We start from the raw sequence: 25,639 nt of genomic DNA on the forward strand, positions 1-25,639 counted from the left end.
GTCACAATAGCATTTAGCTGTAACGATGAGCGAGCAATCAGCGATCTAAAATCGATAGTTGTGACCTTCTGAAAGCAAAGTTGACAAATTGTCTATGCCATACACAAACTTTACCACCCATTCTTGCTTCCTACAAATAAAAATTATCATAATAGTATCTCATAGTTTTGTAATTCTGAAAAATAGCATTTTAGCTGTAATGAGCAATTGCAAGCCTGGCGACATGCTTCTCCCAAAGCTATTTGCGCTAGGTGTTATTGGTAATATTGGTTTGCCTGATTGAGTTATTTGCGAGAAATCGACAATGGGTGTAAACTTGGTCAGTAGTAAGAGACTAACTCAGATAGAGATAGAAATTTTTACTCAGCAGAAAGATAAATTTATTAAAACTAGCACTGAGTAGCCCCCCGTTGTTAGAAATGTCTCATTCAACTTTCTTAGTTAGTCTCATCGGTCGTGTACAATATCCGAATGAAAAAATGGTATTAACCTCGCAATGAAAATTTATCTCTAATTTAACGAAAGCATCGACCATCTCCAACCCTGATACCAGTTCCGGAAACCGCACCAAGTAGTGGATCTAGAAAATCTCGTTGCAAACCAACGAAAATGTTAATTGAAAATTTCCTTTATTCTCTTTCTTCCCCTACACAGCCAACCCTGATTTCCATTAAGTCATCAAACAATCCACAAGCTTCTTATTGTTTCATCAGTTCAACTGTTAATCATCACACCCAAATACCCTCCAGAGCCAAATAAAACCACCATCACGAACCCCGCCGTGCCAAAGCCAGCAACAACGTCTTTGATACATGCTTCACAAAAAAAAACATCCCTATGCCCCCGTACCCTGGCTACCCATTTCCTGTGTCGTACTCCCCCGCGGCACTAGATACCAACAGCAGGAAGAATCGAAAGCATAAGAAGGACTAGGAACCGGCCATCGAAGCGCGGGGTCCAGACATACGGCAGTCCTCCTCGGCTATCGCGATGATCGGACAGATCGTGTCTGTTTCCGCTCAACGAATGCTCACCTGGAAGCATGGAAATAGATCAACGCAGTCTGTCCGGAAGCCAACATCTAACCATCCTCGGATATAGCCAAAGCCCTTCCTTTTATCTATGTTACCGCATACTTCATCAACCTCGTCCTGTGTTTGTGATGTTGTTCTTGTTGCTACTACTGTCAACTGTGGTTGTCAACCTGTCCATTACGAAACCATATCATCAACCGGAAGAATCTTCCGATTAAAAAACGCCACCGATAGTGGAGAATCAACTTATCAACACATCGACAGCAACCTTACGTCATCCTTACTGCTTACTTTTCCAAAGCCATCCAACCCTACAGTCTGTATGCCATCCTACAGCGACATTTTAGAATTATATTAGATTGTTTTTTTTTTTTAAAGAGTGATATAATTCTAAGCAGTCGATCAACAATCTACGGAAACAAGTAAAGTTATTTATTTTAACTTATTTCATAGACAATTAGTTGAAAAAAAAGAACACACAGACGACCCTACTTTCAGTTTTTATTTTAACACAATGCTTTTCTGACGTTTTATTCTGCAAAAAATCCCGATTACTCAATTCTAACTGCTTCGATTCCTCAAGTCCGTTCAAGCCACCCCATGTGCCTTCCAAAATTTGACGAAACGACTGCGACGGCCGTGGCTTGGAACGATTCAAACACTTCCAATCGAAAAAAAAAATCCCCGCTTTTTCGTCTTTTGAACCCACACGACCACCTTTGATTGTTACTGTTTGTTACGTTATAGTGATTAAGACGCTTCGGTTTACTTTACCAGACTCAAACGAGAACCAACGGAGTACACAATGAACTTAATGATCTGTATTTTTTTTCTTTCTTTCCCGTTCTGCACCCTGTATAGGCGAAACTATTAAGTCCTGGAACTAAACTCTAGTAGCATTTAACAGCTGCTACTACATGACTATCGTGTTTCTTACGAGATTCAACGTAATAATGCAACAATAAATTATTAAAAAAAAAGTCGAAACAATAAAACAAACAAACAAAAAAACAAAAAAATATCGTTATTTATTAAAACTAGGAAGGAAACCTACATCGATTTCTTCTACTAAGAAGTATTAAAGCTGAATACCAAAAAAAAAAGAATCGTGAGAAATAATAGCAAATGTCTGGTTTTCAACAACTAATCAAATGATAAAATGAGTTGATTTTCCTTTTCTCGTTTTACTTGAGAGCAAATTCGAATTATTACCAAAACCAAAACAAACAAAAAAAAAAGTCAAAACAATACATTAGTGAGCGTGTCCCAAAAGTGAAAAAAAAACCATAATTGAACAATGAGTTTTTCCGAAGTTTTCTTAACATTTCATTGTAGATCGAAACAAAACCAGAACAATGAAATCAAAATCCTTGGGTTAGAATAGAACAACAGCGACTTTTACTTTTTTCTAGTGAAAATGAACAATTGAAGACATTTTTTCTCTCATTTATTAACACTTAAGTTTCAGTATGTTTCTGTTCGTTAGTTTTCCTCGAATTGTATCTTCTTAGTTGACCCTTTTGTTTATTGATTTTTATTTTGTAAACTAATGTCACTTTAGTTAATTTTTTATTTTTATATATTACGAGACAATGTAAATAAGTTAATTAAATAAAGTGAACAAAGGTTGAAAAGAGACATCATCTTCTTGTTGAATTGTAGTCGTCGAAATTACACTTTAAAAGTTAGATATTTTACAAAGTGAATAAACTTAATTTAACAAAACAAAAAAACATTGTGTGACGTTGACCGCCATCTTTAATTTTATGTCATTTCATCTTTGTTTATATAAAAATACAAAACAAGTAAAAGTTTCACGGAAATTATAAATAAAAATCGTTAAAACCATCCGCGCACTTTAATCTCGTCGATTGGAAATCAATACCATAGTTTCGCTTCCCCGTGTCATCCCTGAATTAATCCGAGCACTCATTATTTTCGCAGCATTTTTTGCGTTAGTATTTACAGCCTACTTCCAACAGTGAACTGTGAAGCTTGTTGAGTGGCCGGTCAGTTTATAGTGCCAACATATATCAACGTTTAGTGGAGGATTTGGGTCACCGACGATGATGACGGAAACGGAAGCCGTCCAGCAGCTGATCGTGGATCGTGAACAAGAAACGCTTAGATTTCGTGAGTTATTATTAGTGTAGTACAGTACAGTACAGGAAAGCAAAAGGATGAAACACTCCGTTTGTATGTTTGAACAGAAATGTTTAATAGTAATACTGTACTTTGTAAGCATTACTTGATTAATTGATCAATCTCAATAAACGACTCGGTAACAAACTAGACTGAATGTTGAAATATTTTTGGCACTGAAAGAAATGCATACTATCTGATTTTTTTAGATGTACCTCTTCCTGATTCAAATATGACGTCCTCAAGTTTTTCGATACTTTAACCTCTTTCCTTCTCTGTATCACGCATCTTCAAAAATTCCGCACATTTTTATTGACGAATTTCCATGTGAAATACCACATGATTTTCAAGTAATCACACATAAACAGAATCCACTCAGAAGTACACATGAAATTTATAAGTCAAATGAATAGTATGTGTGGTCACACATAGCTTTTATGTGTACACATATTAAGTATGTGTCCGAAACATAGAAATCATGTGTGGGACAAATAAAACAATCTTTGAAATTTTCTTAGTGTAGGATGGTGCAAAATGCACCATTTAAGCAAAATGGAGCAATTAAAATGCTGAGATTTTGATAGAAATTAGCTGTGCCTACCACAGTATTTTACATTTGATCGTCCATATACAGTAGCGCCAAAAACATGTTGTGGTGGGTTCAAAACTTGACCATCTAAAATGATCAATCGTCAATTGCTTGTGTATGGAAGCTAAAATCACAGACGTAACACTTCAATCTGGATCATCGTTCACGCATTGAACGATTGATTTAAATATTATCATGTGCGTGAACTGCTCACCGAAGCGCTGGAATCGAAATACTTTGACGTTTCTGTATATTCTGTTTACCCTGGCAACATTGTTGACGACTCTGCGAGCAAGCTTGTTTTCCGTGAGAAGCTCGAGAGATGTCGTAACTGATGTTCTGTTTTTTAATGTACACTGTATTCAAGAAAAAGTTATTCAAAGAGTTACGTCTGTTTGTCTGTGCTAAAAACAAGGAGAAAGTAATTAAGTATGGTTCATTACAATGTTTTCTACGAAGATCGAGTGATTTCGAACTCCAAAACGATGATTTTTATGCTATTCTAGGCATTGTTTAAGTCGATTCCAAAATGATAGCGGGGTAAAACCAACAATCAATTCGAAACTAACGATTTTAAATTGGCTCACTACTTGACGAGCCTATTGGTCCCAAGCAAATCGATTAACGTACCCCATTCTAGTCCAAATTCTAGTACTACACTATGTTTGTTTTGATTCGTAATGAAAATTTGACAGATAAAATGAGGGTACCAGAGCCAAGCCAAAAAATTGAACACGTTTCTTCGGGAGTTTCTAGTCTTAGAGTTACCTCTATGGTAAAACAAAACGCTCGATTAACGGTGCAATAAATATGTACCACAACATTGGGGTAAGACGCACGACAACAGTGAACAAAACGCACCACAACATTGGGGTAAAATGCACCGCGTGATAGAGTCAAACCATAACCATAATATCAAATGATTATTTCTTTATTTTTACATAAGAAATACGGTCTCAATAGAGTGTTAAAGTAAAACATCTAAACAGTATACGAAAAGTGAATCCGTTCTATTCTTTTGCGATATATGCCGTTGAAAGCATATGAAAACATATGAATGGGGTTTGGGATTAGCAATCCACGGTGGATCCTTATTTTTGAGGTCAATAACGGCGCCGGCCACCTCCTTACGGTCATCGAGGAGGGAAAAGATTGTTATTTCGACACCCGTTTACTTTCTAGTTTCTTCGCTTAGTATACCCATAGAGGTAACTCTAAGACTAGTAGCACAAACGAAGTGACAGACGACTAACTGGTGAAGAAATCCATTAAAATAATGTGATTCACTGTAATAGAATTTTCTTGGAAGCTTGTGCCATCATCCACCAGATGGGTTAGTTTTTTTGTTTTGATATGAACAAAGTTGATTTTGTGTACAATGATTCTTTGACAGTGTGCAAGAGTTTCAAACGCCTTTGGATACGGTTGTTCTCTGTTTTGTGCGTGCGTTCGCGTTCATAGTTTTCGGCTACATTTGCCGGATTAGCACTGGCGCTCTGCCTCCCGGACGTTTATACGTGTGTGATTGGTAGTTTTCTCGATTTCCGGGAAGTTTTAGAATAGAGAAAGAAAACGTGATTCAACATGTTTGCAAGCATCAGAAGAGATGCCGCAATCTGCGTTATTTGATTTTATCCCGGGCCAGAAATTAGTGGCATCGCGAGTGATAATTTTTAATTTCAGTTTATTTGCGCGCTGCAAGGTGCGTGAAAGAGTTAGAGTTCGGCACAATCGGTGTTGACTCGGGTGTTGATGTTGGCTCGACTGCAACTTTTTTTGTGTTTTCGAAAGAAATTGATCGAAAGTGTACCAAAAGTGCTTCTGAACGTGTTTCGCAGTTGGGTGTGGTGAAATTCGTAAATTCGCGGTTTATGCTCAGTGAAAATTCCGTATCACAAAATTGCTCACCGAGTTCCCTTTTTTTGCGAGAGAAAAATAAGCATCGGGAATGTGCTTCCGGATGTATTGATTTGGTGAGTACGTTCCAGTTGAAGATTGTTCTTATACATATCTCGATTGCATTTTCGAGGGGACGTCCGGAGAGCTTTGATATTTAGACGTTGTTGCTTTTGCGGGCAGATGAGTTGGTCGCTGGTAAGGGCCAGTAAGTGCTGCCAGCAGATGAATCAAGAGGTATTCGAAACAAAATTGGTAAGAAATGTCCATTCAAATCACTTTAATACAGTTGATTACATTTCAAAACTATATACGTGCCAGATTTGGAAATAATATTTTTTGAATCTGGAAGTGTGTTTATGATACCGTTATCCATTTGATAAAGGTAGAGTGAACATGCGGGGCTTATTGTAAGTAAAAGTGACCTCGGAGTGGTCGTGAATTACCAGGCATTCTGAAATGGGTCACTGGAGCTGCAATAGAGCTAACACCTTCTAACTCCCGGACTAAACCTGCTTTAATTTAAGGGTGATAAAAAGCAGTTTTCTTCCATAATAACACTGCCGGACAGTGGGGGTTAGATTGTACACACAATGATTCTTTGACAGTGTGCAAAGAGTGTATCATTTTGTCATTTTTTTTATGCATTTCAGTTTTGAGTAGAGTGAAAGAGATAGAACCAAAACATTCTAATACATTTGGTGAAAATGCTAGTACAATCCAGTAGCAGTGTTGCCATGTGGTACAGTCTAGTAGTAGTGGTGTTGCCATGTGGTACACAGAAAAAATGAAATAGCAGGTTAGTCACCAAAGTTTTCGAGCCGCTCCGTCTGTCACTTCGTTTGTGCTAGTAGCTCGTGTAAAACATCGTCACTAAAACATTACCGCCATCTGATGAGTACACTGTGGTGGGTAGTACGCTGAACAGATGGCGGTAGTGTGTAAACGTCAAACGCAAAGGAATTGACTATAGTGTAACTGGCGAGTACCCATTAATGGGTGAAAAAGTACCCATTTTGTGGTAGTGTATGGACCTGTCAAAAAATGCGTAAATGAAAATTTCAAATAGTGGGTAATTTTTCACCCATTTCCGAAACCTGTTCAGGAATCAAAAATGGGTACAAATTTACCCATTATTGGGTGAAAAATATCTTTATTACACCATAGCGTTGCTGATATACTTGGTTTACATTGTCGAGTGCTTTTGTTCCGTTTTGAAAAGTTCAAAATGTGATATATATGAATAGTTTAAAGAGTGGTGATATCTTCAAAAAGCTTCAAGGTAAGAAACACTATATGATTTGAATGATTTCTTAGCTTATAACGTTGTTAAAAGCATATTTGTTTCATTCCACAAATTTGAGTCCCATAAATACATTTTAAAAAATGGGTACTTTTTTACCCAGTTACGGAAAACAATGCAATATGGAAATGGGTAAAAAGTACCCCATGATTTGACGTATAAGCTCTTTACCCATAAGTGGGTAAAGACGTTTTACCCATTTTATGAGTTTACCTACTTTACCGCGAAATGGGCACTTTTTTACCCATTAATGGGTACTTTCCAGTTACAGTGATATGCGCAGGTGGCGGTACTACCAACAATCAATACGAAACTAACGATTTTAAATTGGCTCACTACTTGACTAGCCTATTGGTCCCAAGCAAACGATTAACGTACCCTATTCTAGTCTAAATTCTAGTACCACGCAATGTTTGTTTTGATTCGCTATGAAAGTTTGACAGATAAAATGAGGGGTTATTGGTTTTTCCTATGTTTCGAGGGGTGAATCGATTAGCTTGGGACCGAAGAGAGTACCAGAGCTGAGCCAAAAAGTAGAGTACGTTATTTCGGGACCTTCCAGTCTTAGAGTTACCTCTATGGTACTACCATAGAGGTAACTCTAAGACAAGTAGGTCCTGAAGAAACGTGCTCAACTTTTTGGCTCACCTCTGGTACTATCTTCGGTCCCAAGCTTGTCGAATCACCCCTCGAAACATAGGTAAAACCAATAACCCCTCATTTTATCTGTCAAACTTTCATAGCGAATCAAAACAAACATTGCGTAGTACTAGAATTTCGACTGGAATAGGGTACGTTAATCGTTTGCTTGGGACCAATAGGCTACTAAAGTGGTGAGCCAATTTAAAATCGTTAGTTTCGTATTGATTGTTGGTACTACCTACTAAGATACTTTTAAATTGACCGTTAAATGCATGTTCGTTGAACAACTTGCGAGTGTCATGTCTGCTTGTCTGTGCTATTATTGAATACAGCAACAATTTCGTAATACTCGCGCTCTAGAATGCAAATGGAAATGGAGAATTATCGCTTTCTTGCTCTTAATTTATTTGTTGTTGACTTGCCATCTTCGCGAGTAATGTTTGGCATGTGCGTTTTTCACGTTTGCTTCCAAAAGCAAAACTAATCAAATTCAATGGATGAAATCAGTGGTGCCAATTCAAATGATAATCATTTTGATTTAAAGGTGTTATGCAGTACATATTTTTCAACGATAAATCACTTTGTTTCAAAACGCAAATCACTTGAAAATCAATAATAAATCATTTTGATTCGTAGTGCCGCATGACAGACTGAGTCAAGTGCAAGAGAATTTGGATTAGATGTGACAAGTTTTTACCGTGGGTGATCTGAGTTTTGGGATTCTTATCCAACAGCTAAAGCAACACGTACTCCAATTCTTCGTTGATTTCGTGCGGAATTATCCGTTTGGATTGCAGGATTTCCTCAACGTCCACGAATGGGTTCCCGAAGAACATCAACACGTATAGCCCAGACAAACAGACATAACACTCGCAAGTTGTTCATCGAACAAGCATTTAACGGTAAATTTAAAAGTATCGTAGTTGGTAGTACCGCCACCTGTGGCGCGCATAGTCAATTTCCTTACGTTTAACGTTTACACAGTACCGCCACCTGTTCTGCGTACTACCCACCATAGTGTACTCAACAAATGGCGGTAATGTTTCAGCGACGATGTTTTACAATGAGAAATATTCAATGTGTTATGTCTGTTTGTCTGTGCGTATAGTGTCACACCGAGAGCCCACATTTCCCTTCTTGTACGAACGTCGCCGATCCAAAGTCAATCAGCTAGATATGGAAATTGTTATCGTTATTTGTTATTTGATGTCCCGGAGCAGAATGTTAAACGAGTGCATGAAAACAACCTGTAGAATGATCCAACGACCCAGCTTCTCCGTCAGCACGGGTCTGGATCGATAAACTCGAACAGATCCATCCCGGAAGCCTTGGATTTCCATCACAACCTGGAAGAACTTGTCGTTCTTGAATCAATCGAACTGTTGACAATGTTGCGATGCATCACGTACGTCAACAGGTACACTTACATCGGAATTTCCCGCTTATCCTCGGTCTTAATCATAAACTGCTTCTCGTTCAGTATGAACTTCTCAATATTCAATAAAAGCTTACTTGAAACTGAATACCTATCAGCACAAATGAAGTGACAGACGACTAACTGGCGAAGAAATCAATTAAAATAATGTGGTTTGCTGTAATAGAATTGTCTTAGAAGCTTGTGCCATTATTTTTATTTGATTTGAACAAAGTTCATTTTGTGTGCAATGATCTTTGACAGTGTGGAAAGAGTGTATCATTTTGTATTTTATGTTTATGCATTTCAGTTTTGAGTAGAGTGAAAGAGTGAGATTTGTATCTAAATTATCTTGCAACCCTTGCTAAAAGCGAAGACAACATATCAAAAATACTGGCAACTCTTCAATTTTCTCATATTAACGCTACACAGAAAAAAAAAAGTTGTTGAATATTACATCCAAACTGCTGCAACCAGGTCAATCCATCGGTTGTGTAATATAACGTTGTACGATGTACTTCGATTTTGCGAACAAAATTACATCCATTGATGTAATATTGTATCTGCTTTTTGCTATTACATCATTATTTCATACATCAGCTTGAATTACATTAATCGATATTACATTTTTTTTGCTGTGTATGCGACAGGTACAATCGCATCATCTGCCGCTCAAAGGTAAATGCTTCGAACGAATTTGATGGCAAAGATTACATCCTCAGAAGAAAGGTTTGTGTATTTGCTCATTTTTCTATGCGTTGGTTCCACCTTCACTCAAGCCCAGCGCTACTGTATGTGTCGCTTGGATTCTGGCAGTCTTCTTGATATGAAGTCTTCGCTAGAAGCCAGCATTTCACATGACTTTTAGTTTTTGATTCAATTTACGTGTCAAATAATAATGGATCATTGAAGATGCTGAGGTTTTGACAGCACCGTACTGTGGCTACCACAGTATTTTACATTGGTTCGTCCGTATACAGTAGCGCCAAATGAAAGCTGTGGTGGGTTCAAAACTCAGCCATCTAAAATGATCCATTGATTGCATCGCAATATTCTTGATGCCATTATTTAACCAACTAAGATATAGAGTTACAATCGAGGTTAGAGTATTGTTTATGATTCCAAAAACTAGTTGAATTTGAGAAGCACAAGAAACATAGAGGTGATTGAATTTCTGTTCGATTGCAATACTCTTAAATTTAATCTAATAAAAATAAGAAATCCTCGGACAAAATCTAATGGGAGTGTTCGATTGACTCAGATTTTGGCAGTTCATTTGGCTCAAATCATTCTCTCCGCCCATCTCTCCTGAGTATTTCTAGTCAGCATGACTCAATTTTGAGTTAGTCTGATCGACCGTATTTAGTGCTCATTTATAGGCCGATAGTTTGAATACCGACCGCAAGAGTGTTGCTTTCATAAAAAAGAATAATAATTCTTTAGATCTGCCAAATAAACGAAACGTCAACAGCTTGTGTATACAAAATTATTTTGCATTCCAGATTCCACGTCACTTTTCTGTACTTTTGCTAATTATTCTGAAAACTCTATAAGAATTCGCGCAAAAGTCTTCTCATTAGTTTCTTAAGGGATTGAGTAATAGTCAATAATTAAAATGAGCCGGCAATCCAACGAAGTGGATGAGTTATTCGATGTGAAAAATTCCTTCTACATCGGCAACTATCAACACTGCATCAACGAGGCCAACAAGATAAACGTAGGTGCAGAAACAGGTCTGATTGAAACTTTCAGAAATTGTATTCCATCAATCTTTTAGAAACCATCATTGGAAAAGGACGTGTTCCTTTACCGGGCATACATTGCTCAGCACAAGTACCGGGTGGTGTTGGACGAAATAAAGCCGAATAATGAAACCCCACTGCTGGCGCTGCGCCACTTGGCAGAATATCTGTCGAATAAATCCCGCAAGGAAGCAATTGTGGATCTCTTCGATGAGAAATTCAAAGGCGACATTAATGCGCTGGATGTGATTTGGATCATCGTCGGTGCCACCATTTACTGCAACGAGGGAACTTATGAATCTGCCCTGAGGTACGAAACTCTAGAGTACGTCTTTACCGAAGACTTTTTGTTACTGAATTATTTTCATTCTAGAATCTTGCACGGAAACTTCAATCTGGAATGCCTGTCCTTGCAGCTTCAATGTCTACTCAACATGTCCCGCGTGGATCTGGCCAAGCAGGTATTGCAGACCATGCAGGAAAAGGATGACGATGCCACTCTGACGCAACTTTCGCAGGCTTGGTTGAACATTCAGCTTGGGGGAGAAAAGCTCCAGGATGCATTCTTCATTTTTCAAGATTTCTGCGATAAGTTTTCGCCCTCGTTGCTGCTAATGAACGGGCAAGCCGTGTGCTACATTGGTCAGCAGAAGTATGAAGATGCTGAAAATGTCCTGAGGGAATGCTTGAATCGGGACCCGAACAATTACGATGCATTGATCAACCTGCTGGCATTGTCTCAGCAGAAAGAGAAAACCAACAGCCAGTTCAATCGGTATCTCTCCCAGGTTCTTGACGAGCATAAGGATAGCGCACTGGTAGCGACGTACAACAAGAAGCAGTCCGAATTCGATCGATTGATGATGCAATATGGAGCGTCAAATAATACAGCAGTGGAGGATATTGCTGCTTAGATGATGTCGCTTGCAAATGGCATTTGTCTGATGTATTCTTTTTAATTTTAAGGTACCGATGGAAAATAAATGAACACAGTAATCAAAAAACCTAAAGTGATCGGTGATTTGTCAGTAATCAAAGGAACACATCTTAGTCCTTGTTACTTTTTATGCCTTGTTGATAATGATAAGACTCGGCTTTGTCCACCGATAATGATCTTGAAAAATGAGTTAGTTAGTTTTCATCTATGCAATTCCTAATATTCTATTCGTTGTTGTCTAGTTTGAAGTGGTTAATACTAGGGTTCGATGCAAGTTCATTATCGGTGTCATTTCTTATTTTTGTTTCTAAGGACTCAAAATTTTGACTCACAAAGGGGTCCCCCTTTGTAGTGTGTTCCAACACTCCGAAGGGTATAAATAGCGGGATCTTTCAATTAGAATCGATTCCTTGCAATGAAGACAACAATGACAACTGTAAAAAATCGAATACTTCATAATGTCTCTATCGTGATGGAGTAATACGACATGCGCTAGACACGACACATACTACACTAGATCAAAATACTGGTCGCAATGGTGTTAGAAAAAAAAAGAAAAATAAATATATCTTCCAAATTTCGTACAAATCGGAAGAGGTCAACTTAGGCATAACATTTAATAACGGCACAAAAGCATTTGTAAACAAACTTTCTAAGGCCCTTTACACGCGAACCAAAGTACGCCCACGCAAACCAATACCACTTTCGGTTTTTGGTTTAGGGGGGGTCATGGCTCCAGCTAACAAGACTACAGTTAACTATCGGTAATATGGAGGGGATCGTCAACATGTCTTCACTTCTTTATTTAAAAATTACGGGTGGAGAAAGATGTATGCACCACAGACAAACAGACATAACACATTGAATGTTTCGCACTGTAAAACATCGTCGCTAAAACATTACCGCCATCTGTTGAGTACACTGTGGTGGGCAGTACGCTGAACAGATGGCGGTAGTGTGTAACCTCAATTGCAAGGTAATTGACTATGAGCGCCACAGGTGGCGGTACTACCAACTACGGTATTTTTTTTTTCGCTGCTCCTCTTTTCCCTGGCTTAGACCGTGTGACGGTTCATCTCGCCAACTACGGTATTTTTAAAATTACCGCTAAATGCTTGTTCAATGAACAACTTGCGAGTGATATGTCTGTTTGCTGTGTGTACCCACTTTCAGATTTTTTTACCCTTGGTTTGTTTTCCGTCGATCTTGTTTTCCGTGCTGAGCACCAATACTACCGACGTGCCAGGAAGGCAGCTCCACCACCTGGACCCTACCTATCGACCCATCAACTCATGAACCGGGGACCAACGGCTTTACTTCCCATCCGAAGGAAGGCGTGATCAGAGATGTTATGCCTCAGAACATCCCGGCGGCGCCGACTGGGATTGAACCCAGGCCTGCTGGGGTGAGAGGTAATCACGTAATCACATTAGGAACTGTGATATAAAAAAATATTTGAGGTCGTGACATAAATATGTACCTGGATGGCAATGGGACCGTCCAGCGGAAGCTCCGGAACATCCGTAAAAGTAGTAAATCCACGATCCTGATCCTAAAATTGCGTTTTTTATAAACATTAGGAACTGTGATAATAGAAGCAATTTGGGGTTGTAACATAAACCTGAACCTTGATGTCCATAGGACCATCCTCCGGAAGATCCGGAACATCCTTAAAAGTGGTCAATCCATGAAACTGATCCTAGAGCTCCGCAGTTTTTGAAAAACACTAAGAACTGAGATGATAGAATGAATTTGGGATCGTGACATAAACATGGACCTTGATGGCCATGAGACCATGCTCCGGAAGATCCGAAACATCCGTGAAAGTGGACAATTCACGAAACTAATGCTAGAGCTCCGTGGTTTTCTTGAAAACGTTAGAAACTGTGATATTAGAATGAATTTGGGATCGTGACATAATCAAGGACTTTGATGGCCATCGGACCGTCCTCCGGAAGATCCGAAAAACCGGAAAAGTGTTTAATGTGTGGAACTGATCCTAGTGCTTTACGGTTTTTTCGAAAACACTTTGAACTGTCATATATAAATTAATTTGCAGTCGTGACATAAACATGTACCTAGAAGGCCATGGGACTGTCCTCCGCAAGATCTAGAACAGCTTTTAAAATGGTCAATCCTCGAAACTGATCCTAGAGTTCAACGTTTTTTTTTCGAAAGCATGTGGAACTGCGATATAAGAAAGAATTTGGAGTCATGACATAAACATGGACCCAAATGGCCATGGGGCCATTCTCTGGTAAATCCAGAACATCCGTAAAAGAGGTCAATCAATGAAACTGATCCTATAGCTCCGCAGTTTTTTTTACAAAAACATAAGGAACTGTGATATTTGTGGTCGTGACAAAAACATGGACCTGGATGGCTATAGGAAGATACGGAAAATCCGTAAAAGTGATCCTGTGGTTTCTTATATCACAGTGTTTAAAAAAGTACTGCAGAGCTCTAGGATCGATTCGCGAATATGAACCCATGAATCCCGGCTGGTAGTGCCCCACGAACTCTAGCAAATGGTGACAGGCGGCGGCATATAATTTGGGAATGTACCTTGTAGGCGGCGCTCAGCATTGTGATCGCGTGGTAGTTGCAGCAATCCAACTTGTCGCCCTTTTTGTAGATTGGGCATACAACACCTTCCATCCACTCCTTCGGTAATATCTCCTTCTCCAAAATCTTGGCAATTACCCAGTGCAGCGCTCTAGCCAGTACTTCACCACCGCATTTTAATAGCTCACTTGGTAGTTGATCTACACCAGTTGCTTTGTTGTTCTTCAGCCGACCGATCTCCTCCTCAACTTCTTGAAGATCAGGGGCCAGTCGTCTTCTGCGCGTGCTCCAAGGTCTATTGCCGTGCCATCTTCATTTTCTGCTGCATCACCGTTGAGGTGCTCGTCATAGTAATGCTTCCACCTATCAATTTTATGGAGTGACCATTTTACGGATGTTGTTGGTCTTCCGGGTCCCATGGCTATCTAGGTACATGTTTATGTCACGACCACAAATTCATTCTTATATCACAGTTCCTAATGTTTTTGGAAAAAAAAACTTCGGAGCTCTAGGATCAGTTTCATTGATTGACCTCTTTTACGGATGTTTTGGACCTACCAGAGGATGGTCTCATAGCCATTTGGGTCCATGTTTATGTCATGACCCCAAATTCTTTCGTATATCGCAGTTCCACATGCTTTCGAATAAACCGTAGAACTCTACGATCAGTTTCATTGATTGACCATTTTTAAAGATATTCTAGATCTTGCGGAGGATGGTCCCATGACCTTCTAGGTACATGTTTATGTCACGACCGCAAATTAATTTAGTGTTTTTCCAAAATACCGTGGAGCTCTAGGATCAGTTCCATACATTGACCACTTTTACGGATTTTACCGGAGACGAACCAGCCCAGGGCTGAAAGTCTCCTTAATAAAGATATAAAAAAAATTTTTTTTACGGATTTTTCGGATTTTCCGTAGGACGGTCCAATGGCCATCTGGGTTCATGTTTATGTCACGATCCCAAAAACATTCTAATATCACAGTTCCTAACGTTTTCAAGAAAACCACGGAGCTCTAGGATCAGTTTCGTGGATTTTCTACTTTCACGGATGTTTCGGATCTTCCAGAGGACGGTCTCATGGCCATCAAGGTCCATGTTTATGTCACGATCCCAAATTCATTCTATCATCTCAGTTCTGAGTGTTTTTCAAAAAATGCGGAGCTCTAGGATCAGTTTCATGGATTGACCACTTTTACGGATGTTCCGGATCTTCCGGAGGACGGTCCCATGGACATCCAGGTTCATGTTTATGTCACAACCCCAAATTGCTTCTATCATCACAGTTCCTAATGTTAAAAAAAAATGCGGAGCTCTAGGATCAGGATCGTGGATCTACTACTTTCACCGATGTTCCGGATCTTCCGCTGGGCGGTTCGATGGCCATCTGGGTCCATGTCCCAAATTCATTCTTATATCACAGATCCTAATGTTAAAAAAACGCGGAGCTCTAGGATCAGTTTCATGGATTGACCACTTTTACGGATGTTCCGGATCTTCCGGAGGACGGTCTCATGGCCATCCAGGTACATTTCTATGTCACGACCCCAACAAAATTTTTATATCACAGTTCCTAATATTTTCAAAAAAACCGCAGAGCTCTAGGATCAGGTCCATGGGTTGACCACTTTTACGGATGTTCCGGATTTTTTGAGGACTGTTCCGTTGACTTAAGGATCCATATATAGGAACCATGACTGTTTTGTGGCTAATTGTGAACATTTGTGCCCATTAATCTAAATGACAGATCTTGCGCCACTTGCAAAACCCTACAAACACACTTTTCAAAAAAACGTGTAACAACTCTTTTCGCTTTTTAAAAAAGTAGATGACTTTATTTTCATTTTTTTTGCAATCAAAATCATCTACAAACCCTAGGAATTCTAAAAGTACCATAATTTTTGAAATTCATTAAGAACTGGCTAAGTTATGACATTGCAAACTTGCCGTTACACGTTTTTCGGAGGCATCGTATTCGGAGTGTTAAGGAGATTTTCAGCCAGAGCCGAACTGTTGAGATTTAAATAATTATAATTATGTTTGCGTATGAAAAGTGAAATTGGACAAGGAATATTATTTTTACCCTCCAGCTGTATTCTCGTTGTATTCTCACGAAATATTGTGCAACGCTCTGTAGAATATACCCTCCAAGGTGGTATATTTGGTTTCACTCAGAGTTGTCTTCCATTGAATAGAGATAGGGTAGAGCGCTACTTCGTCGTAATCGCCCATTTCCGTTCTATCGATCAGAAAAGATCAATAATATCAATGATTTCAACGTGCACAAATCAATTATAGGTTTGTTCCGATGCGCTAGCTCATTAGCTACAACATAAATCCTGTTAGAGCGCATTGCATGAATATTTACGCTCATTGTTCTCAAAACAAAAGAAGCGCTCCTAGCAAATCCCTTTTTTTCTACGTTTATCCGTAGGACGAAGAAAATTTAATGGCGTTTCAATGCGTTAAGACGGAATTGAAACTCGTAGAACGAATTTAGAATCAAGAAGCAGTGTTAGATTTTAGACAATATCTCAACAATTTGTGACTCTTTATCAAATCCAACGGTACGTATGGAAAGGTGAATAAATTTGCAAGTCATATTTGACAGAAATATTACATTTTTTGTTTAAACTCGCTCAGCAAAGGGAGGTAAATCGCGGGTTGTGCTTAGTAGGACGGAAATTAGATCAAAAACCCTACTACCGATACGGTTAAAAATGTATTAATTTTACCGTGATGTTGAAGCAGACGACAGTCGCTCAAATTAAAAGTCACTTGAAGTAAACACAAAATTGCGGGTTGCCAAACCTTGCAGGAAAATAAATTAGTAGATTTACTTTTATTCTCTCCGCGCGTCTCTTATATAACATCGTCTATGTGTTGAACTAGCTAATTATGTCGTCGCGTACTTAACAAACATATTAACGAGTATCACACGATAATCTAAAAATTAATCGACACTGACTCTTTGTAGAAGTACAGGAACATTCGTTTAAGTTTTATAGAACTTAGATGATATCCATGGATTATTTAAATCAAATTCTCTGGGTGTTTTTCAAAGTCTTGAAAAATGAAAAGGTTCATTCAGTATTTTTCTGAACATCAGAAACACTTCTTCACAGAATTCCGAATGTTTTCAAAATTATGAATGAGACTTTTGCTTATAGCAAAATATCAATAAAATATGAAGGCGTCAGCCGTGAATAGGTAATTAATTCAAAGTCGCAGCAGAATTTTTAGATAATCTGGAAACAAAATCCCTCCTCCATGTAGTGCAAAAATAGTTTGCTCTGGTAATTATTTCCTAAATTTTCAGCATATTTGACCATAGGAAAAATCCAAATTATAGAAGAAAAGATAGTTTTTTTAGGCCTAGTGCTTTAAATTAGTTTTGAGCAGTGTTGGGAAAATATCAAAAAATCAAATCTCACCAACGCCCAAGATCACGCTTGGTTTTCGTAGACAAAAATTAACAAGCAAACTACTGCGGTTGATTTTGCAAGCTGTGATATCGCAGCTCGGAATATCAAGCTAACAAAACTCACCATCTGAAAATCTCACCAAACTGTGGTGAGATTGAGTTTAATGATTTTTGCTTTACTCCCGAATGCAGCCATAATTTCCATAACGGCTTGCAGCAGTCCCTTCGCGTCTGCCATCGGTGAAGATTAAAAAGAGCAAACTATGCTTTCTCTTTCTAAAAAAACTATGTGCAATGGAATCATTTTTGTGTCGAGTCAACTCTCAGCTTGATTTTTGCACATTGTGAATAGTCTCGCAATATCAAAGGAGCTTGTAAAATCAATATCAAGCATGACATTTTGTTCCAATATCCCGCGTGATATTGCGAGCGCATGAGAGCAGAAAAATATCAATTGATTTCTGATTTTGCCAACACTGGTTTTGAGTGTGTTGGTTTATTTCCTTTTAATTCCGTTATAATTGCTTATCTTTTGACAGATACGCGTATTTACTACTTGCAGACTTCATCAGTGCCAAGTACACAACACCACTGAAGAATCCATCTTTTATTTACGATTTAAATACTAATCAATAATATTGATATTATGTACTCAAATTCAGCAGTTCATGTCACATTTACCTAGTTACCTAAATTTGGTCTCCAACATGCTACGATGTGTGGTTTTAAGTGGCACGCTAAAGAGTCTCGAGTATCCGTTTCCTTGATATTAAGCAATGATGATGGATTATATTTAAATATTTCTAAATTTTATGTTACGTCTAGTTTCCAAGGCGAAGATACAATCCGCAGGATATTAGTATTATCCTTTGTCAAATTGTGCCTCTTCATAAAGGGATTCCGTTAAAAGGCTCGACAAATTTAAAGATTAAAATTAGTGTTTTTCCACAGTCATGCAGCAAAACTAAAATCCAAGCCCATGCCGACTCGATTGTTGCTACTTTTGGAGCTACATTTTCCATCCCATCCCTCAGCTTGCTCATACAAGAAAGAAGAAAAAATAAAAAAGAAATCCGGAACGGTCCGAATTGCCCCCGAGGTGTTGCTGCGGCTTCCAGCAGGGATGTACGTGTCGACATGTATGTTAAGTAAATTTTAAACCAGCGAACATCGAATTCGATCGTGTCGCTGCTCCCCTCATCATCCTCGCATGCAAGTTGGCACTGATTTTGCAGGCTTGGTTCTTTTTCCGTAGTTAACCGTAGCTCACATAAAGGTGGAACTTTTGCCAACATTGCAATGAATAGTAGGGAGGAAGGGGGGGGGGGGTGTTGGGGCGTTACAAACGTAAGGAATATGGCTCTTTCATTGTGGAACACGTGTGAGGCGGGCTCCAGTTGCCACGTGACGAACCGTTTCACACTGCTAGCATACGTATAGTAGTACCTACCGGTGCTGCAGGGTTGAGTGCTGTTCAATGGGCTGTAATGAAAAAGTAATTGGAAATTTATACAACTTTTCCTGCTACTGTTGCTGCTTCGGTGGGCTTCCTTGGCGGTTTTAAGGGGAGCCACTTTTGATAGCTGTAGGAGCTTGACTGCAATTCTCACAGATTAAGCGTTGAAGGAAATGAATTTCCGGGGCGGGTTGTGCCCTTTTTACCGACGGCCATAGGTGGTGTTCTTTCAGGGATGGAAGGGCTTTTGAGTAAATGTGAATTATTTTAATTTCATTAAATGGAACCATTACATGATAATAAGAGCTGCAAATAGTTAATCTTAAACCTGTGTGTGAGAGAGTGGTTTTTTGTTTTATAGTAAGGGAAAAGTTACAAAAGGCTATAATGCTACTGCTTGAGCAATTTCACAAAAGCAGCAATACTACATGCGCATTTGCTAATGCAGATGCTCCATGAATGGGGATTTTTACCCACCAAAACAGTTGTGTTCATGATTGATGCAAAATTTGAAATTTTCGCTCCACAATACTTAAACGATTCCAAATCGGATCCTGACTAACCTCTCAAAATTTGAACCCATTTGGTGAGAAACTGAGATGGCACAAACTATTTGAAGTTTGTATGGGAATTACTATGGTAAAACCAAGATTTTTGTTCATGTCTATCTAATAATTCACCAAATCGGTCTGCTTCAAACGCTGCTGAAGACCTCTTTTTGATTAAATGCAAGGATCGAAAGTTATCAATGGTTCAATGCGCTGATGTCTTATGATCATGCTTAATCAACTGCTCAGCAGGCAACATTGGTGTTTCTGGGGCGTTGAATAGGACACAAAAATCATGGCGACTATGTCACACTGCAAAATACAGTGTTGCCTACAGAGCTGCTGCTTGATCTTGTCATAAGTTTACCAATCTCTTAAATAATTAATAACTTTTTCCTGTCTCGTTTTACATAGAAACAATCTTCAGCAAAGTTGTAGCTGAGAAAATTTTCTATAAAAATGGCTATCGAACTGTTTCTCAGCTTAATATGGAAAAAGACTGGAAGGTAATGAACAAAAAGTTGAGATTTCCCATAGTAATTTACATGTAAACTTCAAATGGCTTGTGCGAAGTCTGTTTCTAACCAAATGAGTTGTAACTTTTGGAGGCCCCAATTTGAGATCATTTAAGCACTGTGGAGCGAAAAAGTCAAATTTTGCATCAGTCTAGTGTTCATGCATTCATATTGACTCAACTCGTCTAGTTGGCGTTGCTAGATCGCTTCGCTTCTCTCAACTTTCCCTGTTTCTTGGGCTGTCGACGGCCACGTGCTTCTTTCCTCCTCATTTCCATGCTTTGGACAGAGGGGTATCCTTGCGTGTCCGAACCGGTTGAGGTACTTCCTGCCCAGGTCTAGAGATTCGGTATTAGCCTAACCTAACCTAACCAGTGGTGTTTGTATACATTTTCGGAAATATTGTCTGAAACGGTTAAATTTTCTTCATTGAAATGAAACTGAAACATACCGTGCCGATTCAAATTTCGGACACTTAAACTCGAATTTCGGACACTTTTAAAAGTTGATTATCTCGGTCGAATATGATCCACATGTCTTGTAAATTTTAAATTTTTTTGACTAGTGCCCTCCACGATCATCTAACATTATTACTTTGTTTCTAACTGGATGTAATATTTAATTAAAATTGAAAGTGTCCGAAATTTGAATCGTCCGAAATTTGGTCGCGTTGGTTGTTGTTTTTTTTCGGAAATTCACAGCATTTTCTTAAAAAATTATAATTCTTCGTTCTGACATTCTGCTTGTAAGGAGGATCCTGGTAGGTCCTCCAAAATTCTGACTTATGCGCCAGATGACGAGAGTCACCTTTCAGAACTCCGATCGCTTTGCCTTGCTTGCTGTTTGTCCAACCCTACTGCAGAATTCACCTCCAAGGATGTGCTAAACATTCAACCAACTTCCAAATATCCTTTCCCAAAACCCGGTTTGATAAAAAGTACTAAATTCAATTTCGCCTCCCTGGCGTCAGTAAAATTGGTGCTCAGCACGGAAAACAAGATCGACGGAAAACAAATCACGGAAAAAATACTATGTGTTTTTCTCCAAAGTCTATTTTTGTAGTTTTGATGTCTGTGTTGTAAATATTAAAACATTTTCCTTCTCCTAACTGTGACGTTATTCCATATGTGTGGTCCCTGAACGTGAGTCAACCTACTGGTATTAAATCTTCTCTCCCCTTTCTTCCCAGGGTTTGGGTTCCATTTTTAATAAAGATTACGAATATTCATTTACCTCAATACCCTTAAAGAACCCAATTAGTAGGGCTACTAATTGGGTTCTTTAAGGGTATTGAGGTAAATGCATATTCGTAATCTGCATTAAAAATGGAACCCAAACCCAAAATTTCATCAATTTTGGTACACTGGAACTATTTTAAATATGTACGATTACATTTGCAAAAATCACCTTATTGGCGCCCCTCGGTGTCACTTTGTATGGGAGCAAGCTGTTGGTTTGTTAGTTTAGTATCAAGCAGTGACGTTATTATTTTGCTTTAAATCTTTATTTAAAAATCGAGATGAAAGTGTGTAGGTTCAAAATAAAATATCGCTGTGCTCAGAAAACGAAGCTCTTTCAGATGATGTATAAAAACCGATATATTTTTTTTAAAATTAAAGAACCCAATTTAAAATTTCTCCTCTATTGGAGGTGGTATGTGTGCGTGTGGGTACTAAGGAACCGTTCAGCAACTTACAGATTTCGTAGATCGTTTTTTTTAACTAGTTTGTTTATTTTGGGAGGCTCAATCGCACTAGCTTTACGGAGCCGATAGTTCATTGTTCTTTGTTTGTAACAAAATTCACTTAATTGTATGTCTAGTAGGAGTTGGGCCGAATATTCGCGGCTTACTCGAGGTTAGAGAGGTACATTGTCGAAGGATAGGATCAGGGGAGGAGCTTGGGGGTAAGGTTTCGTTGTCTCATTGCCACCAGTATGAATGGTAGTGCGGTTCTAGTTTCGTCTGGAGTTCAAATGGCTTTGGTGGGTGACCAGTGGGCGACGATGAGACTCATCGAGATGGGGGAACAAGACAAACAAAAACTAATAAAGAGAGACAAAAGACAAAGGAATTAAATTCTTTTACTAGACATTTGAAGAAACACATAAACCGACTGCATATAGCAGATATCGCGAGTTCCCAGCACGTCTCTGATAGGAACATAGGGTTGTCTTCCTTGGGCCTCAAGGGTATTCAAAAGTCGCTCTCTGGCGGCGTTATTATCCATACATTGCCAAACTGCGTGATCGATGTCATCCTAACCGTTTCCACACCGACAGGACAGATGTTGCTGTCCACGAGGTTTATTCTGTTGAGATGAGCATCTAGCGGTTGGACATAAGTCTATTCATCACGCGAATGAAGTCACGACTTAAGTCCAAGCCTTTAAACTACGCTCTCGAAGAAACATTAGGAATAATTGAATGTAACCACCGTCCAAGATTTCCATTGTCCCAATCGGTTTGCCAACTCGAAAGGGTACTCTGACGCACTAAATGGTAAAATTCATCGTGTGAAATTTGCCTGTCATAAAATTCGCCTTCATATATGATCTTTCGACCAGCACACTCATCTGCTCCCTTACCTTTGAAAGGAAATTAGATGAGTGCCTACCTTGTTTCATCGACCGAATAGCCTCGATCGAACTGAGACTATCCGAGAATTTTTTTTTTTTATCCATTTCGTTTATTTGGAAGGCTCAATCGCGTTAGCTTTACGGAGCCGATAATTCATTGTTCACTGTGTGTAACAAAATTCACTTAATTCTATGTCTAGTAGGAGTTGGGCCGATTACTCGCGGCTTACTCGAGGTTAGAGGGGTACATTGTTGAAGGATAGGATCAGGGGAGGAGCTTGGGGTAGGGTTTCGTTGTCTCATCAGAGCGTTGTCGCCAGTATGAATAGTAGTGCTGTTCTAGCTTCGTCTGGAGTTCGACCGGCTATGGTGACCAGTGGGCGACGATGAGACTCATCGAGACGGGGGGACAAGACAAACAAAAACTAATAAAGAGAGACAAAAGACAAGGGAATTAAATTCTTATACTAGACATTTGAAGAAACACATAAACGGACTGCATATAGCAGACATCGCGAGTTGCCAACAAGTCTCTGATAGGAACATAGGGTTGTCTTCCTTGGGCCTCGAGGGTATTCAAAAGTCGCTCTCTGGTGGCGTCATTGTCCGTACATTGCCAAACTGCGTGTTCGATGTCATCGTAACCGTTTCCACACTGACAGATGTTGCTGTCCACGAGGTTTATTCTATTGAGATGAGCATCTAGCGAGTAGTGGTTGGACATAAGTCTACTCATCACCCGAATGAAGTCACGACTTAAGCCCAAGCCTTTAAACCACGCTCTCGAAGAAACATTAGGAATAATTGAATGTAACCACCGTCCAAGATTTCCAGTGTCCCAATCGGTTTGCCAACTCGAAAAGGTACTCTGACGCACTAAATGGTAAAATTCATCGTGTGAAATTTGCCTGTCATACAATTCGCCTTCCTGCGCGCCCACCTTTGCGAGAGAGTCCGCCTTCTCATTGCCTGGGATTGAGCAATGTGAGGGGACCCATACAAAGGTAATCATATATGATCTTTCGACCAGCACACACATCTGCTCCCTTACCTTTGAAAGGAAATAAGATGAGTGCCTACTTGGTTTCATCGACCGAATAGCCTCAATCGAACTGAGACTATCCGAGAAGATGAAGTAATGGTCTGTGGGCATATTGGAAATCATCCCCAATGCGAAGTTGATTGCTGCCAGCTCAGCAACAAAAACGGAACAAGGTTCCTGGAGTTTGCGGAAGGTGCTAGAGTTTTCATGAAGACACCGAAGCCAGTGGATCCACTGAGACGAGACCCGTCTGTAAAATATCTTTTCACGGAATTGACGTGTTGGTACTTTTCAGTAAAAATACGCGGGATAATAATAGGTCGAAGTTGATCGGGAATCCCATGAGTTGCTTGTTTCATGGTCAGATCATATTCAATTGTGAAACTGCGATTGGTGAAGTGAGCACGGTCTGGAGTGTAACAAGGAAGACACATATCTGACGATTTCGTAGATCGTTGGATTACCATTCACCAGCCACGGGGTGGATTGGTGGTGGACGCCGTAGTCGCTCGTCGATCACGTGTGTTCAACTATCGCCACGTGTGTCCGGAAGTTGTGACCGGTCTGGTTGTCGAAACTGTCGACGGATCGTTGTACGATGGTACGGATTCCACGAACGGATGACTTGGGTGCGTGGGCGACGATGGTTCGTCGCTCGATTAGGCAAGCCGTTGGAGTACCAACTTCGAGGACCATGCGGTAGGAAAAAAGGGCCGCTTGGACGCCAAGACAGCGTTCTCTAACATCAGGAAGGGGACTCCCGGCTTCCTTAGGGCGACGGAGATGTACCCTGGGAGAGCTGGGATCTGATCAGGACTGGTTGTTGAGTTTTATCCGGGACGTGAGTCTGGACGATTTGCTCTTGCAGTGGCAAACTTTCCCCACACAGACTACTCGCGGATTGTGGCGACCACGTTGTAACGGGTGGTGCTCGCGAGACCGAACTTTCCTTTCCGATGACCACGTACTCTGAGATTATTCTTAGTGGCACGCAGTCACAAGGCAAAAAATAAACCCAGGGAATCGCCCTCGCTGCTCGCACAATCTGCCCGATAAACCCTTCGCAAAATCCCAACGATGCACGCGACCACGTGTGGTGACTGCGGATAAGCGAATATTAGCAGCTCAAACACGAAAATAAATATTTTCCACCAATTACCTTGCGTATCTTCCATTTTTATTTTTCCAATTCTTTGAGAACTTTCTATGACTCACGTTTTATTTTCGTATTCAAACATTAATCTTTTTTTTTCAAAATCAATCCAGCTATTAACTTTTTACAATTTCCGAATTAAACACGACTCACGATTTTAAATTAGCTTTTCACTTAATTTCAACAGGATAGACTCTGGAAATAAAAGTATGTATTTTGATAACTTTGCAACACACTATTGCTTTTTCATTCAATTTAAATTGTTTCCACAATCAATTAGACTTTATTTCAATAAAATTAGTTTCAAGATTTTCTTTTAAAATTTTCGATTTTCTACTTTCCAGTTTGGCGCTCTGAACAGGAAAGATAAAGTCGGTGCTCTTTCCGTGATCAGAAGCCTAATTTTTTCCACTTTTGTTTTTTTCCGGTTATATAGTACAGTGCTATTAGTATTAAAATTTCATTTGTAGTTCGATCAATTAATTCACATGTTACCCCCATGTTTACCTACTGATTCGAGCACTCTGGTTGCCTTCTTCAAAGGCGCAAGTTTATTCCAAAAATAGGGTTGTTAATGAAACTTGGGCTGTAAGTCTTCAAGCTTATTAAACTTAAAGAAAATATTTTCAATTTTTTTATTTTATTAGAAATAGACATC

The 25,639-nt window shown here is 39.4% G+C and overlaps 2 protein-coding genes across 5 annotated transcripts in view; both read left to right on the forward strand.

The window, feature by feature from the left end:
• SERCA (ATPase sarcoplasmic/endoplasmic reticulum Ca2+ transporting SERCA) overlaps positions 1–2,306 on the forward strand; it is a 57,240-nt gene extending 54,934 nt beyond the window's left edge. For 3 of the 4 annotated variants that reach the window (XM_065238188.1, XM_065238189.1, XM_065238191.1), the window contains exon 11: positions 1,896–2,306. In XM_065238188.1, the coding sequence (XP_065094260.1) occupies positions 1,896–1,921 (26 nt within the window). In that variant the 3' untranslated portion in view covers positions 1,922–2,306. Of the gene's footprint in view, positions 1–654; positions 1,457–1,895 lie in introns of all 4 variants that reach the window. The other variant, XR_010518895.1, reaches the window with a different exon arrangement.
• Positions 2,307–10,527: 8,221 nt separating this feature from the next.
• epsilonCOP (coatomer subunit epsilon) lies at positions 10,528–11,748 on the forward strand. Its single transcript, XM_065238187.1, has 3 exons — positions 10,528–10,737; positions 10,798–11,072; positions 11,136–11,748. The coding sequence occupies exons 1-3, from the start codon at positions 10,636–10,638 to the stop codon at positions 11,674–11,676; spliced, it is 918 nt and encodes a 305-aa protein (XP_065094259.1). The 5' UTR covers positions 10,528–10,635; the 3' UTR covers positions 11,677–11,748.
• The last annotated feature ends 13,891 nt before the right edge of the window (positions 11,749–25,639 follow it).

The sequence above is a fragment of the Ochlerotatus camptorhynchus genome, unplaced genomic scaffold (genome assembly GCF_037179485.1).
Source record: "Ochlerotatus camptorhynchus isolate MF236.1 unplaced genomic scaffold, CSIRO-AGI_Acam_v1.1 ptg000737l, whole genome shotgun sequence".
Classification (NCBI taxonomy): domain Eukaryota; kingdom Metazoa; phylum Arthropoda; class Insecta; order Diptera; family Culicidae; genus Ochlerotatus; species Ochlerotatus camptorhynchus.